Genomic DNA, 18279 nt, shown 5'->3' on the forward strand with positions numbered 1-18279 from the left:
ACATAAATTCTGATTGTTGTTGTGCCTTCTGACAGAGAGGGGACGTGTCAGTGGAGTCCTGGAGAGGGTCACATGCTGAGCCCGCTCGAGGTCTCTGACTGTGGAGCCTTTTCAAGAATCCCAGAAGAAGATACCACATCCACAGTAGATCTCACAGCAGAGTTTTATGGAGGATCATTTCAAAGTTTTTAAAACTGCAGTGACACTTTGTTCCTTCAAGAAGAAACCTCCAGCTGGAAAATAATTGTCTTGTTGAGAAATTTAGCCAACAAGGGTTTCTTTTGAGGATGAAGACAGATGCATCCTCAAAAAACTGGATCTAACAGACATGGCAAGACTTTACTCTTGTCCCACAACTAATAAACGTCTCATTAATGTTTATGAGACACTTGAGAGCAGGTGCTCGCAGCTGTAAAGACATTTTTTCCCAACAGGTTTAACTTCTCCAATGAAGACTTTTTTTTGCAACACGTGTAAGACGTATATATATACACGTCATTAATTACGTGTTCGGCCCAGACTTTAATCTCCAAGCTTCATTGATACCACGTGTAATATAAATTTAAAAATGAATAATAAACAGATGGTCTTACAAAAAAATGCAAACTAATAGGCAAAACATAGATCAAGGGAATAAACTACAGGTTTCAACTGGTAAGTTTATAAAGTCTTTGCATCAAGACACAAACATCCCACTTGTCGATCCTAACCAAGTCCTGTCTAGATTATAAGAGCTTTAAATGTTTGCTCAAATGCCAAGTTTGGACTTGGACTCCGCAAAACAACAACTTCACTCTTGCTTAATCAAAAGCTTGTGGACGAAAGAAATAGCTTAGATGTGTCAATGCTGCTTTTTGACATGAAAACAAGCCCACGCATATGGATAAAAGTACTATGAGGACACCAACCAACCAATGTTTGTCAATAGAAGCATTTAATGTAATCCTGATACAACAGGCTACTTAGTCCTTTACTGGAATGAAAAGATAGAAATAAACCTGAGTTCTGAAAACTGTCATATCCTGAAGATGCCAGGAAATATTTGTCACTGACTCCAAAAGTATCTTGGCTGTCCAAAGACTTTTCAGTTCTACAACTCATTTACATACAGTACGGCCAATTAACATACCAAAAACCAGTTGGAATAAAACCAAGTGTAAGGGACTGACAGAATTACATAATGTCACATTCTTCCTAAATTGTAAGGAATGAAAGAATCAGACACCAGACGATCCGCTCATCCTCCTGACCACCCAGTGTCAGCTGACTGACCCCACACTAAGTGAAAGTGCCTTTTTCCACTCAATCCCTAAAGGAATGACCAAAATCTGGCCAATCCCCCTGCTGACCTCTGAGGCCTGAGGGATCACCTGGGGTCACTGAGAGGAAAAAATAAAGCTGCTCTTGTCTGTTATGTCTGTCCTTAAAGCTAATGCAAAGCAGAGAATATACAGGTTTGACATGGGCTCAGTGTGTTTGGACAACTCAATCTTCTGTGTGCCGCACACACACACACACACTTCTAGACTTAGCATGTGTGAGCATGCACTCCAGAAAACAGAAAAAAAGACATCAGCTTTGAAGAGAGTCTCACATTAGAAAACAATAAAAACTAATCTTTACCAAATTCTAAATGTAGGCTTTTGAAAAACATGAGCAGTGTTTTCCTACATACTTTTATGGTTTCTGTTTCCATCTTTTCCTCCAGGGAACGTGTCATCATCCATTAATGTCACGAAAGTCTCCTGCAACTTGTTTAAGAATCCTGGACACACATTTTTGAGCATAAACATACAAATTTTTACAGTTGTTTTCTCTTTCTGCTGTCAAAAGTAATTGAAATGCCTTTTTATGTTCACAATCCAATAACACTTTTTTCATTAACCGATTTTTTTTATTACATTCAGATTTCCTTTTAACTTCCTTTGTTATTTTTGACATTTGTGTGATTCACGCTAAGCCTGAGCTTATGCTGTGCAAAGTGACGCTTTAACCTTTATTGAAATTATTAGAAAGTTGTGTAGAAAATGATTCTGATGTTAACTTTTTAAAAGTGGAACTTGAGATCCAAGCTGGAATCAAATGAAGATATCGTTCCTCTTTATTAAACAAGATCTTTGAGCCAGCACTGTTGGTTAAATTACCCCAACTTAAAAGGAATGAGGAGGCCGTGTGGATTTGATTTTGCTCAAATGTTTGTTTTAAACAGATTCACATCTGCACATCAGAAGGGGAACATTACTTCAGCTTAACTAAAGATGGTCTATAGCTACTCGACAAGATACTTGAGAAATTCATAGGCAGAGACTTAAAGATTGAGGCTAAAGCCTCAATCCTGCCAACAATGACAAATCCTGCAACAATACTCAAAGGCAAGACACTGATGTTTAGCTTTGTTATTCATTCAAGGTGTAAGCGTGAATATTCTATTCCACAAGACCAGAAAATCAAATCTAAAGCTTGGAATCTTTAGAGGTGTTTGCAGGTGAAATCTTGGTTTCCTGTTTAAAAATGTATATTGATGGAGAGAAAAGGAGAAAGAGCTGGACTCCTAATTAACCCCTGGAATCAGACAAACACAAATGTGAGAAACAGATGCCCCGTTCTGGCCCATGCCGGAGCCAAATCTGGAACACATTCACGCTGTCTCTTTTCAGTGACATCCCCACAAGGTGCTGCTCAGGAATGCGAACACTTCTCCTAAGAATGAGACAAATTCCAGAGAAGGCCCGACGCTCAAGTGAGACACTACCCTTGATTCATCCCTCAGTGCCTTTCCCCCTCGATCCGGCCTCGGCGATTGTGTGAAGTCCTCACACCATGGCAACTGAGCTGGTATGAGTCAATCCTTTAGATAAATGCATTAATGTTATCTTCTGGGGACACAAAATGTGAGCTGACTATAACTTTATCAGCGCAAATTGGCCACATTGTGAACCCCAACACAGTGGCTTTGACATGGAAATGAGGAGTTAAGTGTGTGAGCTCTGGGCTTGGTGCCTAGTTCGCGCCACCCACTGAGAGAGCCACAGATCACCATGGAGGTATCCAAATGTAGCAGCCGGTCATGCGAAAGGGCAACGGCTACCTGGCTACACGGAGGAATAAATTACACTCTTAATAACCTGCGATGCAAAACAGCAAGAGAACACAGCCGCAGCCTCGTCTGTGGAGGAGGATTAGAGGGGAAATGTGGATTTTGGAGGGTTTTTGGTCAGAGTTGAGTTAAATGATGCAGGCAGGGGGGGAGTCGTGAGAAGTCACAGAGTGGGAACACTGTGCAGACAGTGCCCTCATATGGTTAATGCTAACTACTACAAGTCAAGAAACACTGGAAAAGATTCAAGTTAAGGCATTCTGACCTTAAATGTGGTATTTCCACTTTATGAAGCCTTTTTTTTCTTAAGCACTACAAGATCATAGATGCATTTTGCAATTTTCCCTAGCTACAAACACCTTATCATGAACATTGTCACATTTATGACCCCTGCACTGGATGACTGTGGCAGCCTAAAAAAGCTTTCATTATCATTTATTGTATCTTATAGGTACATGAAATGATGTAAATGGAACAGTTGTGTCCTGGTATCTGTCACGTAATAAGTCGCAATGATAGACGATATCTTTTTAAGTGAAACAGCGCGACTCTGCATGTATTTTTCTGCGGAATTAAATCCAACTGATCATTTTTCCATGGAATCAAAGAATCAGTGACGGTTTCGGCCCATCTTATGGCAGCAGATCTTGTGCTGTTAGCATCCAACGCACTGACATGCTGACTGTCTGAAAAAACTGACCGCTTTTCCCTGAATTCTTCCACTCTCTGTGAATGTTTCTCTCCACAGAAATCTGGCGGTATCTCAACAAACTCTGTGATCACACACAGAGGCCAATCTGTACTCTGCCCTGTTTACATGAGCGCCGTTATCTGCCGACTGTTTAGAAAAGGCTGACAGGTGAGTGCCACTGGATGTGCTCCTCCAGCTGTAGCATGAAACTTCCACATCTCTGATGGACGTCCAGAAGAGACTCTTTAAAAAAGCAGCATTGAGAGGTTACAGGATGGTTAAAGCCGGGGTCAGGGTTGAGGCTGTGTGAAAAAGAGACTCTACGTGTCCTGACTTGTTTGAGATAAAGGAAGAGCTTGGTAATTGAAGGCGAAGTTCAGTGCTAAAATGTCCCGTTATGTCAAAACACAGCGTCCGTGGAGGGTTGGGAGAGAAAGCAGGAGCTGTTTGCATTCCTTCTGTGTCTGTGTTTCACCAGCACGCAGTCTACACACCATGCATTATCTCACAGGGTGGTGATGTCAGCTGATCAGGGCTGGGAAGTAAAGACTCTGATCTCTGATACTGAAGTTTTGCAAAACAGAAAAAAAAGACCAGTCTAAGTTTATAAAGCTATATTAATTCAGATTATTTATTATTGTGACTTTCATATATCTGAATTACTTGTAAATAAACACCTCTAAAATTTATTGTAAACCTTACTTGTTTTTGCTATTAACTGTCACTAATTTTCTCTTATAAAAATGTGTGGATTATATCATTTAAACCCAGTTTCATGTTCAGAACAATTCAAATTATTTTTAATTCACATGATAAATTCACATGCTTGTTTCAGATTTTTTCCATTCATTTTGAGGTTTTTCACATTTTAAATGAAGGAAAGAAAATTTCAGGAGCCTTTACTTGTCAAGTGAAATGACTGTGATAAAGTTAGATGTAGTGTGAGTTTTGCTCTGCCTCTGTATTATTATCATAATTATTATAATTATAATAATAATAATTATTATTATTATTATTATTATTATTATTATTATTGTTATTATTATTGTTATCATTATTATCAATTACATATTCCCCTATGTCACCACTTTGCTGTATTTGAAAAACATCACCTTTCAACCTTAGCTGCCATTAGCACTTTGCTTACTTTCAGTCAACATATCTAAGTTAATGTATTTAATTTTTCTTTTTTTAACTAGTAGGATGTTAATTTATAGCTGGTGTATATATGTCTCACAATCTTTATTGTTGTATCTTGTTGTCACTAGAGTGCTTGTGTATATATTTTGTTTTATTGGTTTTATTTTTTATTTTTCAACTGACTCCGTCAATTGCTGCTGTTAACACAACAATTTCCCAGTTTGGGATCAACAAAGTAATTCTATTCTATTCTATTCTATTCTATTCTATTCTACACGTCACTATTTGTAAAGCTTACAGAAAAATGTGTTTTCTTTTTATTTTTTGTCAGGTTACACTATTTTCAAGTTAAAAAAACAGAAACTTAGTAATTAAGTCAAAGATTATCAAACATTTTGAAATGTTGCGTGACGTGTTGTAGCATGCACTTCACTATCACTTACAATCCAAACATGTTTGCAAAATTATTTCTATTGAGCATAAAAATTGTTTTCATCAAACTAATTATCTGCAGTAAATAATATCCTGACTAAAAATCGTGTCTATGTCTCTGGAGGTGAATATGTGGTTAATATCTGAAAGAACAGCAGCAATCAATAACTGTGAATGATTTTTGACACCAGCAGCGTACCTCTGTGCTCCTCCTCTCCTTTCCTGCTTCATATCCATCGTTTCTGCCTGTGTGATTGGTTCCCGCCTGGTTGCTCACAGCTCCCCTCTTTTTAAGTTTGTTTTTGCCAGGGCTGCCTTTCCTGTGATTGACAGGCAGCTCAAGAAACACACAGTCATCCTCCTCCTCATCATCATCACTGTCATCATGACCCCGATCATTCTCTGATGAAGACTCTCCACCGTCAGAGCTCTCATCCACAAACGCGTGTCCTTCAGCTATGGAGGGGAAGGTGAAGTTTGAGAAAGTGATGGAGCTGGGTTTGTGCTTAATGATGCGAGGGAGATCAGAGGCGCTCCGGCCTGAGTCTGGATCAGGGCACAAATCCTCCTGATGTCCGTTTGAGATCACCTCTAACCTCTCAAAGTCTGTTTTCATACATGTGGAGTTTAAGTCCCCAGAGTGATTCTGAACCACGTGGTCTGAGAAGTCTTCTGTGACAGGAACAGGATTTGATTCACGAGGTACAGCTGACACTTGGTCAGGCTGCTGTAAGCACACACCTCCCACACATTCAGATTTGTCATGACTGTCAGAAACGTGAGTGTTCTTTGCTTTGTTCAAGTCCTCATCTGGATTCCACAGCGAGCTTTCAGCTTCACAGAGACGATAATCTCCTCTGTGGTCCGCAGAGCCATTGATCGAGACAGTGCCTTCTGAGTTCAGCTCCTGTGCTGTGCATTTTTGTAACCTGGACTGGTGTCCCTCCAAATTCACCAAAGATGGGATCTCCATTATTTCTTTCATCTAGAGTTTCTCATAATTCAACACATAAATCCAGAGGTGTTTGTGCCGGATGTAAAGGATGGCCATTTTCCTCAAAGGTGCTCCGTCAAAACCTCGTCACTGATAACCTGAAACAAACAGAAAGAAAAAATGTGAATGGAATGTATGACAGATAAGACAACACAGGTATAACCGGGTGGAGAAAGCGTACTTCTCATCCAACTGTTAGTCTGCCTGTGTTCTGAGATGATCAATATTCAGCTCATGTGATAAAGGTGAAACTTAAAGCCGCTAAACTCAGCTCTAAAAACAGCCCCTCCATGTCATCCAGTGAGGAGCTTCCTGTGAATCTCAACATCTGGCTCAACCTGGGCCATTCAAGTCTGGATCTGTTTCACACACGATTGTGGTGACATCACTGCGCAGAGGAATCCGACTGCTCTTCCCCGCTCGGTGATTTACAACTCACTACACCATTCATCAGAGGCAGGAGATGTCCCTGTGTGACTGTGGTTAACATCCCGCTCAACCCTTCATTAAGCCCCTCTTCAAAAACACACCTTGGACAGGTCAGAGACATCTGAGGTAGCTTCAGAAAGACAATCGCATCTCTGTTCAGGAGATGATATCAGCTTGATCAACCGCAGACTTTCCTCAGGAGACGTTTTCAGATAACAGCGGAGCCAGGCAACTTTAAAAGCAACAAAAGCCGAATGCAATCAACGTGTTTTGCCCTGCATGATTAATTAGAGAAACACTTGTTTGTGAAGCTGGAATGACAGCATCTGTTATTTCTGTCTACATGAATGTATTGTAAGTGTAGAAAGTTAATTTATGCAGATGGGCCTTTGCTGTTTCTTGTGAGAAAGCTGCAGTTGCCAGCGCCTTTACTGTGGCCTTGAGACACATGCGCATGCACACACTGGACATACACAGATAAAATAACCACAGGCAAGGACGAAATCTAACTCTGAAGTTACTTTTTATAAACCTTGTTACAAAGACAAATTCTGTAAAATTCTGCACCCCTTCTATATTCCAAACTTTAAGCTCTGAGTAAATGCAATGCTGCACAGCGGCTCCTGTAAAACCTGTCCCTACATGGCGATTGTGAAGTGAGAGTACACGAGATTAGGGCTCCTTCCAAGAAACCCCTCTTTTAAAAAAAGCACTATGCAAAGAGGCTCTCATTATTCTCCAATGAATGCAGAGCAGATTCAAATGAAGGGAAGAAGTCAGTGTGAAAATGAACTGGCAGCGCTGACAGGCCAGGCAGGAACACATCTTATTTAGAAGAGGGGGAGATAAAAAAAGCATCTTGAGCTGGAGAATTTTCAACATAAAGGTCTTGAACAAGTCCTCTCATGCAGAAACATCTATACCCAACATTTCTCAACCTTAAGCCGAGGTATCCGAGCGATCAAGAGAGAAATATTGAGTTTCCAAATGACCTAAAGATGCCAGTTGTTTCAGAGAACAAGAAAACAAAAGACTCACCTGCTGATTGGACAGGAGTTGACAGTTTTCCAAACGGTGTCACTGAGATCACGGCTAAACAGAGACAGTGAAGCTGATCCTCTAAGATCAGGGACTGTCTGAACCCTCTGCAGAGCCACACTTCTGTCCCCATAGGCCTATTCTGCTCAAGGCAAGCTTGTCATCACAACCATCTCCCCCCTCCTCTCATGTTTCCCTGGAGGGGGCTGCAGAAGAGCTCCGCTAGCAGCGACTAAACCATTCAGAATATGCGTAAGAGCAGGGAGAATGTGTACTTGTTGGGAGATGGAAAGGGGTGGAGAAAGGAGACAGAGGAGGAGGGGGAGGGAGGGCAGGAGGTGGGTGTTTGGGGGGGAGCAGCATTGGTTGGCACTGTAAAAGAACAAGGTGAAATGGTTTCCTGGCCCTTCACAAACAGGCTGCAGTGAGGAATGGCTAACTTCTTCAGCTGTGCTGTGCTGTGCGGGGGCGAGGTGAACTGCAGCAGTGACCTGTGGCTGAAAAACACTGAACTGAGGAATGCTTTCAAGTCAAAGGGGAAAGCTGGGAAGCTCCATGATGATTTACTGGAGCATAATAGATTTAGATGATATCTTCATGAAGGGATTTAATGCCCAAATAAGAAGCAAAAGCTTTTTTTTCCTCTGGTTTTTATGTGACATTGTGTACACACAACAGGGGAAACACTGACTTGACATGATGCTACGTAACAAGACTGAATCTAGTGTTGGATGATTCCCATTTTTGCCATGAAAAAAAATCAGAATTACTCTAATATCCAATAAATAAAAATTGCTGTAATAGTTAAGTTAAAAATCCGAAATCTTGGATCTTTGATTCATCTTTTGACTGCACTGTGGTTACTCTTTTTTTCCTCAATACATCATTATGAGTGAGAACATGCACACAATGTTGCACCAAACGCCTTGTGGTTAAACAATTGTTTCTTTGATAATCAGCTGGAGTTACAGATGTGTGTAGGAGGAGCAACATTCAGGGCTCACAGGATGAGCATTGAGAGTAAACATGGGGGCATGTCAGAGCTTTTGCTTTTTCATTGGCTGAGGACTTGTTGTTGCCTCTCCTACAGCACAGTCTCCAGTCTCTAAATTGTGCTTGACTTTATACCACAGGGGGGTCCTTTCATCCATCCATCCATTCATCCATTCATTCATTCGTTTGTTCACTCATTCCTCTTTCAGTCTCCTCACCAGGAGCGAGCTGGTGAAGCTGCAGCCACAAATCAACCCTTGGACTCAGTTTGACCTCTTGCCCAAGGGGAGAAAAAGGAGCGCTGACTGACTTCTCTCTCATTCATAAAATACTTTACAATGTGCCCGTGGCTGTCATTCTCTCTCAGTTATGTTTCAAAGACTCTTCCTGTTTTTTTTTTTTGTATCATAAAAGGTCATCTTTGGTCCCTTTTTTGTGCTTTATCTAACAGAGATTCTATCGATTTAAGTATTTTCCTTTCTTTTAAATCGTGGCGTTTAATTGAAGAATGCAGTTAAGAGGATTTTGTGAATAAAATTTTGCTTCTGGAAATATTCTTTCATAAATTGTGTAATATTAAAAATCCATGTTAGAGCTATGCTGCAGCAATAGACTGCTGTTTGACCTGTGATGTAAGGTATGTGTGCACACATGAAATATTTCCTGATCTTTTGTTCCATCTGAGTGACATTCCTGATGTCCTCATCTGCTGTATCAGTGTTTACATTTCTCCTATTGTTCCAGTGGCTACATGCAAAGGTTACTGAAGGTACAAATGGGCTTTAGTTCATCAAGCTAAAACTGGTGCAACTCAATCCATATTGCTCCAAAAGTGAAATTCTTTAAAAACTTTCCTCTAACAAATAAAAGTAAAGGACTAAATATACTTTCACAGTTTTTCTCTTTCCTTGGTTGTGTGACCCTGAGGAAACTGGCAGCAAATGTGCTGTGGTTTTGTTTACTCTGCCTGAGAAAGGTGCAGGTGCACAAATGAGTGATAAAGAGAAAAGAAATACAGAAAAAGTGAAAAGCAGCATGAAATATGTGTTGACCCCTGAGTGGACTTCACACTTTCATGTTAAAAAAAAAAAGTTTGGGGAGCACAGAGCTGGACATTTGCCATCACTTAATGAAAGCAGCCTTTTTTTCCGCCTGCTCCGTCTGAGCTGTGAAGGTGAACAGTCCAAGGCCAGTGGGAGTGAGAACAGTTTGGCTCAGACACAGCTGGATGTTCCCACAAGCTAACCTGGGAGGACCTGTCTGCCTGCCCGTGGCTCTAACTGGAAGAAAAAAAAGTAGAAAAAAAAAAAACAGGCTTGTTTGTGTCACTGCACGTAAAACCCTGACTTTGCTTCTGCAAAGGGACAGAAGGCAGAGACACGAGGGACAGAAGGGAGGAAATTAAAGAGGGCAAGGTCTTTGTGTATTCAAAGTTAGAGCCAAAAACAAACCTTGTCTGTGCGCTTCGGTAAGGTTTGTTAAACGGTTAGTACCAAGCTTTCTTGCAGTTTGTATCTTTGTCAGATTTGTACACCTTCTTACACTGTCAAGCAGTGGCGTGCACAGACTTTCTGAAGGGCAGGGGCGAAAAGGAAAACAAAGGCACAGTAAAGTGAAGAGGACACTTTATGGGCTGTGTACACAACAGTTTCTAGGATGAAACGCAAGAGAATTGTTGTGTTTTTGCCTTGGGTTTACACAGTAACAGTGCTTTAGTCAACCGAAAACAGAAACTTTTAAAAATGGCCCCGAGTGGAAATTTTCTTTTTAAACATAGCCGACACTGTTGCCATGTAAACAGCAAGAGGGAGTTTTGTGTGGAAACACTGACGTCACGCTCTGCTTCGCACACTTTCATCATGGCAACTTGAATTGTGATGCGCGAACCGGACAACATCAACAGCAACAATGTCAGACTTCTGTGTTTGTGCTACTGAATTTGTTGACTTCCTTCAACTTATCTGTTGCACCACTTTTGCATGCACTTCTCCTATTTTTTTTTTTTATTTGCAGCCATTAACTAGACTTCTTCAGTTCAGTGGAGGGATGTGTCTCTACAGTTATATCACCAACTACAGGCCTGGCATGCATTCTACAGCGTTTTCAGTCCCTCAGCATCTTTGTGTAATCACAGTTTTTTTACCTCTGCTAAGGAGGTTTGTTTTTGGGAGAGTTTGTCTGTTTGTTAATCTGTGAACATCAATAACTCAAAAACTAATGAACAGATCTTGATGAAATGATCAGGAAATGTTCAAAATGGGATAAGGACTAGGTGATTGAATTGTGGAGGTGATCTGGGTCACCGTCTGGATCCAGGATTTTTTTAAAGGATTCTTTATCATTGTGAGATAGGGCCGTTTTCACCATATGTGCATATAATTCCATGATAAATGGTCAGATTGCTTTGTAGAACAATACAAGACAAGACAAGGTCACCATAATTTCTAACAAATGTAAAAGTACGATCCAGATCCTGGCAATATTCTGGATACTAAGATCCGGAATATGAAATGTGTATTGGGTCATCATAATTATCAACACTGTCAGGTAACAAATTATCGTACAAACTTGCAACTAACACCAAATTGTGGCAGACAGTCTGCTGAAAGGGAGTGTAACATTTAAGTTGGACTTAAGTGTTGTGTAACAATCGCAATATACTTGGTGGATGTCTGGGCTCTTTGAGTGCTTTTCTAGTTTTTACTGCATTTTTTTGTGTTCTCAGGTGGAGCATTGTCATAAATGGAGCCTTAGCATGTGTTTTTTGCCACTGAGGAGGGCAGTTTATTATGTTTTAACCATCATAGGACGTGTTTTAGTGTGTTTTGCAGAGCAGGGGGGCACTTAAGTGCGTTTTGGCTCCCAAAAGAGCAGCATGTGTTAATCGACAATTGGGCTGGGGGGGCACCCCTACCGCAAGAGTCTTATATCACCCTGACTTTTATTTTCCAGATAACTTTTTGCTCCTTGCTATTACTATCTTTGCAGTCTAGCAGGACAGCATGCAGTACCAGCTTGTCAGCAATTTACACTAAGAATGCTACACCAGAGGCTATTTGGGATGCAAAGCTTTGGTTGAAGTAAAATTTATACCCATTGATGGTCGGTGAGGTTAGGAACCCTGTGGTCATTTTTTTCCACAAATAAGCCAGTTTCATATCTAGATCTACAGCTACTGTATATTTCACAGTCTATGTGCTGGATTAGTGGAGATAAACAAGCAAGCACCAAGCACAAATCTCTGGCCTCCATCAAAATTGAAACAAAAGGTGGCTGATAAACAAAGCAAAATAATACAAAGCAAACGTTAATTTAAAAAGCCCTAAAAGGAACACCTCAAATCCTGTGTGCCTTTACTAACTTCTCTGTTCTAGAGTCCATAATGAAATATCTTCAGCACCAATGCTATCATATGCCGAGCTGTGTTGAATTAAATAAAATGGAAACAAGGTTTCCTGCTGCACATCACCACTATGACAACTATGTCAAGACATGACCAGGGGGACGAGGACAAGCTGCCAAAGCAAACTGCCAGAGATGGCACGCATACCAAGGTCCGGACAGAAATCCTCAGCCGGCTGAGGAGCTCAGAGCCAACCCCTCCAGAAAGACGCAAATGTTAAAGTAAGAGGATATTACTGTTTGTTTTAGGCTGATTTACAGAGTGATAAGAATGATAATTTCCCCGGTCTGTTCACATTTCAGTTCAGCTGGAAGAGTGAAGGGGATTTAAATGACAGAGTTCATGAACCATTCGCTGAAGAAATGCAACACCTGAGGGCAGAGATTATGCTCTCAATGAATTAGAAATGTCAAACCAGACTGGAAGGATCCACTTTTAATAAAACATGGTCGGTTAAACATTTTTGATTCTGTTTGGAAACTCCTCTAATCTAAGTTTGAGTTTTTTTGTTAAATTTGACTCAGACTAGTGAAAGAAATTTGAGTCTTCATGAATACCTCTCAGTATACACTGTTGTCTGACACACTGTAAAGTGTGTGTAAAGTGTTTTAAATTGATTACAGCAGTTTAGTTCATTTAAAAGTACCAAACAGAAATGTGTCCAAAGTGTTCTTCAAGCATTCAGAGAAACAAACATGTTTTATGCTATAATTTTGCATTGGTGAAAATAATGACTCTTGTTAATAATACTTAGGCAGATCATGTCTGACAGTGTGATCTATAGTTTGGGATTTACTTTAAACCATAAGAATAATATGTTCATGTGTGAAATGTTATGGCATATTCTCAGATTCTCTTTAATGTGAAATCATTATTGTAGCTGCAGCCTTGAGAGATTTTTCTTCCCACTCCACTCCTGTCATTTCACTTGCTGTCTCCTTTCTGCCTCCTTCTCTTATCAGCAGTATCAATCCGCCTGTCAAGACGGGGCAGACATGGTGAAGTGCCTGTGGTCTTCACATGGCACACTCAGATTAAAGTGAGGGGGAGCAAACCGAGCCAGCTGCATTGCTGAAACATGTGGATGTATGGTTACAGGTTTGCCTGCTAGCTATGTTCATATTATTATGACTGCACAGAAAAAGCATGACTCTAGAAACGGCACAGACCAACAGTGTTAAATTACATCTGCTTTGGAAACACTGATAGTATTTACATCACGCCACATTGTACCTCAGGATAGTAAACAAAAAAATGTTGTTTTTTTTCTTTCTTATGTAACAATACAGAACTATACCAGGCTATGGAAAAAAGACGAGCACAATACCAAACGTAAACATCATTAGAAAACATTCCAGCAATACCACAGTCTGACTCAATATCTCTGCAGCTTTTCGACTCCCCTACAGATTCCCAGCATACCACAGACCATGGGCAGATGTTCTGTATTATCACTTCTCTCTGCAGTCTCACTCTGTCTTTGTCCTAAACACTGATCAGATCACCACAGGGTTGTTGTGGCTGCAAAGATAAGAGCCCAATATTCAGACTGAGTAAGAGGCTTAAGCTTTTTGGTTCAGCGACAGTGATCTAACCTGTGGAAGTGGGTTAAAATGAGCGAGTGTTACATGCATTTATCACCTCATAGAAGTAACAAAATGAAATACAATTGAAGAAATGTCCTCAGTAAAACACATTTTTCTCACCACATGAACATAACAAAAGCACCGGGCTCCTAGCAGTGCTACAGCCAGCGACTACAATGTTTGCTTGATGTCACGTTTTAAACCGTAGCACTACGTAACTGTACTGATAAATACCTTACCTCCACGTATTGCATCCAGTAAAAAGTTATCTTGAACAAAGTAAATTTGTTTCGATCCGATCTCCATTTAATTCCAAAACAAACACACACTTCACTAAAAGTAATTTATGACAGTGTGAGACTTCGGGCCAGAAGGTGGTGAGGCAGTCCAATTAAAACAGATCCTCCTAATAGCATCTTTAATTTGTGTGAGATCAAGTCATAACCCTGTAAAGCCTGTAACATTAAAAATAGTAACATAGTAACTGAAATGTTATTAACCCTTTTAACAAAAGCCACAGAAAAATTGCTCTATCATTATGTTTAAGATAGCTTTTTTCACATTTGATAATTGAGACATTTTCACCACTTTTTAAGTAAAGTATTTAGGAAATATGCATTCTTTCAATTTTTTTTATTTTAAAAATTAGAAACAGTTTGATAATCCTCAAGCAGCTAAAATAATTATAATTACATATTTTAACTGGTTTTTAAGGAAACTGTTCATCATGTTGATAAGAGAGCGATCTTTGAAACTAATGTATCAAATACAATGCTTCCACATTATAGGGTTTAAGGACAAGGCCACCATGACCTTTCTGTCAAACCTAACTACATGTTAAAACTGTATGTTTAGTGTAGCCTAAATAGTCCAAGAGTCTGGAGGGCATTTTTTTTTATCTAGATAAGGTAAATTCAAAGAAAAAGGTGCGCATATCCAACTGCAACATAAGTAATATCATCAAAACTCAAACTACTAACTTGGAACCGATATTTCATTTGTTTTTTATAATCATAATAATATTTATGCAAAATTTGTGGCCAAAAAAGTTTGTGTATACAGCCTGAAGTTGTATTATTAAAAAGGCTGTACCTATATTTTCAAAACAAATTAAGTCCTTTATCAGGTTCTCAAAGCTGACAGATTTGGCATCCAGCTCAGAGTGCCTGGTTTGGCGTCTTTTCTTTTCTAAGTTAAGTTTACGCATTAAAGCTGCATTATCACACTAGCAAACCACAAATCAAACTCTTGCAGAGCAATAATCCTTCGAACGGAACTTCTGACATTAACAAACCAAAAAGCCATTCAGGCTTGGCAAATGTTTGCGTAAGTTTAAATTCTTGGCCTTCTTCCTCATCATGATATCTGACGGTTTCTGACAACACATGAGGCCCCTGCCTTCTTTCACACAGTCGTGACATTTTCTCACAATGAGTGATGCTTCAAAGAAAGAAGATGTCATTTCCAATGATACTGAAGCGTAAGGTAAACATTGACTGTAATGATGGTGAATTATACTACTCACTGCATGATGATGATTTCAGAGCTTGCTTCCAGCTAGTCTGTGATTACTGGAGGACTACTGGGTGTATGAGCCATGAATCAGCCCAAAATTTCATGCCACTGGGGCAAATGCCTTGGGGGGGCAACGCAGCAGGCTGTCACTGTCACACACACATATACACACACACACACACACACAAACTCTCAAAGAGCAGCTACAAATTAATTCACTCCAACAACAACCCCTGTCCTCGCCTGCTGCAACACGCTCTGCCAGCACTCGCAATCCACCAGCAAATTCCTTCCGCTCGGAGCAGAGAGCTGGAGGTGAGGGACGCAGGGTTTGTGGGCTCGGTGTTGTGATTGTGATGTTGTGTAATTGACAGGTAGGTTTGAATCCAGAGTCTGATGCAAACATCAACACCGCCCATTCCTCTTCTAGGGTTGGACAACAAACATATTTTCTTGGAGGAACGTGAAAAAACATGCCAAGATGACAGGGCCATTGAGAGATGATGGGGTTATTCTCTTTACTTAAACACACATTGCGTGCAGCAAATCATTGATACCACTCATGTGGGAACCAAAGACAAAATGTATGATCCAACAAGTTGTTCATGCCAAGTACATGTGGTTGCTTCGAATCAAAAACTTAAGTGTAACTTTGAAGACAAGGAAATAACTTGATGGCCCTTGAAATAATCTGACTGCAATTTACATCAACAAGTCAGCATGCAATTATTTCAGAAGAGAAACATCAGATCAAAGCTGAGCAGCTGTCTACTTCTTTGTTTTCGCAGGAATGAGACGCAGAGCTGCGAGGATTTGCAAACAGTTGCCCTGAAGCAGACTGCTGCTTTCTCACAGCTGACTGTCAGCTGTGCTTTCTCTGTCGCTGCTGCTGCTGCACTTTGAAGGAATAATGCCTATTGTGTGTGCAGGTTTAAGATCTTAACACCAATCATGCATACTTTCATCCTGCAGACTTGATAAATCTACTCTTTCCTCCATTGATCTGGAGGATTGTTCCTACTGTTTTTGGAGACAGCCTTTGTTTAACATTGATTTCTAAATGGAAAGAAAATTCAGGTTCTCAAGACTTGCTTCATCTGTGACATTGAACAAGGTTAACATCAAGTCTGCACTTCTTTCTGTCAACGATTGTTCTTTGTTCTCACCTAAAAGTCATTTCAACACAAAAATCTATAATTACACAGATTAGATATACATTTCTGTATTTTCACCATCAAGTGACACACTGGATGTCTAACTGAGATTTTTATATTTTGAGGGCATGAATGGAAACTAACATATCTTACAAAACTGAAGTTGTAATGAAGCTCAGAATATCAATAATCGGTACAGTCTTTTAGAAAGATCCTATTTCATATTAATAGAAACTAAATAGCAGAAGCAGAACCAAAATCGTTCACATTGTTGTTATCAGAGCTGTATGTAAATTTAACCTTTTTCTGCTGCACAAAGAGAGCAATCTCTGTGATGGGGATTTTATACTTGGAAGGGGGTCCCTCTCCTCCTTTCTTCCTTCCTTCTTCCCTACGAGAATTGCCTCTAACAAGGCTGAAGTCAGTAACTGATTGTCCCTCTCTAATCTCCTCGCTCGATTATGAGCAGGCCTGTCCTCTGCACCTGGGGCCAACGCTCTGCTCTTTATTCTTATCAGCCCGAGTACACCAGCCCCTAACAAAGGGGGCTGCATTAATCCCCAACCAGCACACACACACACACACACACACACACACACACACACACACACACACACACACACACACACACACACACACACACACACACACACACACACACACTCTCTTTCTGTCTCTCTCACTCTCCCTTTCTCATGGGATAACCCCATAGCCGACAGTACGCCAGACAGCGCCTTGAGCTGCCTACCAGCAATGTAAAACAGATACAGATGGAGAGAAAAGAAAGAGGCACAATCGTAGCCAGCAAAAGGCCAGTTTGGTAGGGTGATAGATAAAGTACATTTTCAACCCAATAAACTAATAAAAGTCATGTTTCCTATTCAAAATATAAACAATATAACTAACATGTGAAATAGAAAATATTAAAAGCTCCTAAGATTATTTAAAGCATTATCATTTGCATTACATCACTCACCCATCCACAGAGTCCTCTGTCACTTCACACTGTACCACGCAGAAGTGAAGACAGACCATATCATGGTTTCAGCGTGACACCTTGAATGATTCTCTGCTGATCTGATCAACCTGCTTGGCTGCAGGACGCTCAGGCCTGACAGGAGGGGAGGTGACTGTGAGGACAGACAGGAAGAGGAGGGGTGGAGAGAGATGGTCAGAGTGCAGATGGTAAAGTCAGGAAAATATAACTGCTCTCATGTATATTGGTAAATACAGCAGGGGTTAAACAAAAAGCTGAATGATGAAAGTCATAAATGCACTAAAAATGAAAGGGGTCTCTGCCCATCCTTTCTGGGGAATCAGTATGTAAAATATAATGCACAAAAATTTCATGGGATAAAAAGTCTTATGACAGGATATGAAACCCAGTATGAAGGGATATGAGACATTGTTCTTGGATATAATAGGATATGATAGAATACACTGAGTCAAGAAAGAAAATTAAAAACTTAAAAAAAAATGTTGCATTGTTATCACAAATGAACATTTGCATTGAACACTAATAAATCACAGCAAATAAATTTTGATGTGAAGAAGTAATGCTGTATGAATCTGCACATAGGCTACATCTCACATCTGGCCAAGTGCTCACATCTTTGTGACGCAGTTGAGCTAGCAGCCCTGAGACTACTCAGTGAAATATACAAGCGAAAATATTTTTATGCACTTATTAATTATAAATTATGGACATTTTTCACATTTTTCCTCTGTCGTTTATTTCATATTTAGTAGTAGTAAAGCAGAATTAAGCTCCTACTTAAGGTCTTCAAGTACTTTTGGTAAAGTTAGC

At 40.1% G+C, this 18279-nt stretch overlaps 1 protein-coding gene across 2 annotated transcripts in view; it reads right to left on the bottom strand.

Annotated features, from left to right (window-relative positions):
- stard13b (StAR related lipid transfer domain containing 13b) overlaps window positions 1–17547 on the bottom strand; it is a 70852-nt gene extending 53305 nt beyond the window's left edge. The window contains exons 1-2 of one of the 2 annotated variants that reach the window (XM_074679017.1): window positions 17449–17547; window positions 5560–6452 (exon numbers count right to left, since the gene is read on the bottom strand). In XM_074679017.1, coding sequence (XP_074535118.1) covers window positions 5560–6345 — 786 coding nt within the window. In that variant the 5' untranslated portion in view covers window positions 6346–6452; window positions 17449–17547. Of the gene's footprint in view, window positions 1–5559; window positions 6453–7821; window positions 8033–17448 lie in introns of those variants that run through there. The other variant, XM_074679016.1, reaches the window with a different exon arrangement.
- Between the last annotated feature and the right edge of the window lie 732 nt (window positions 17548–18279).

This window comes from Halichoeres trimaculatus, unplaced genomic scaffold (genome assembly GCF_033239565.1).
Source record: "Halichoeres trimaculatus isolate MK-OKI-2021-1 unplaced genomic scaffold, fHalTri1.1 fHalTri1_scaffold_9, whole genome shotgun sequence".
Lineage (NCBI taxonomy): Eukaryota > Metazoa > Chordata > Actinopteri > Labriformes > Labridae > Halichoeres > Halichoeres trimaculatus.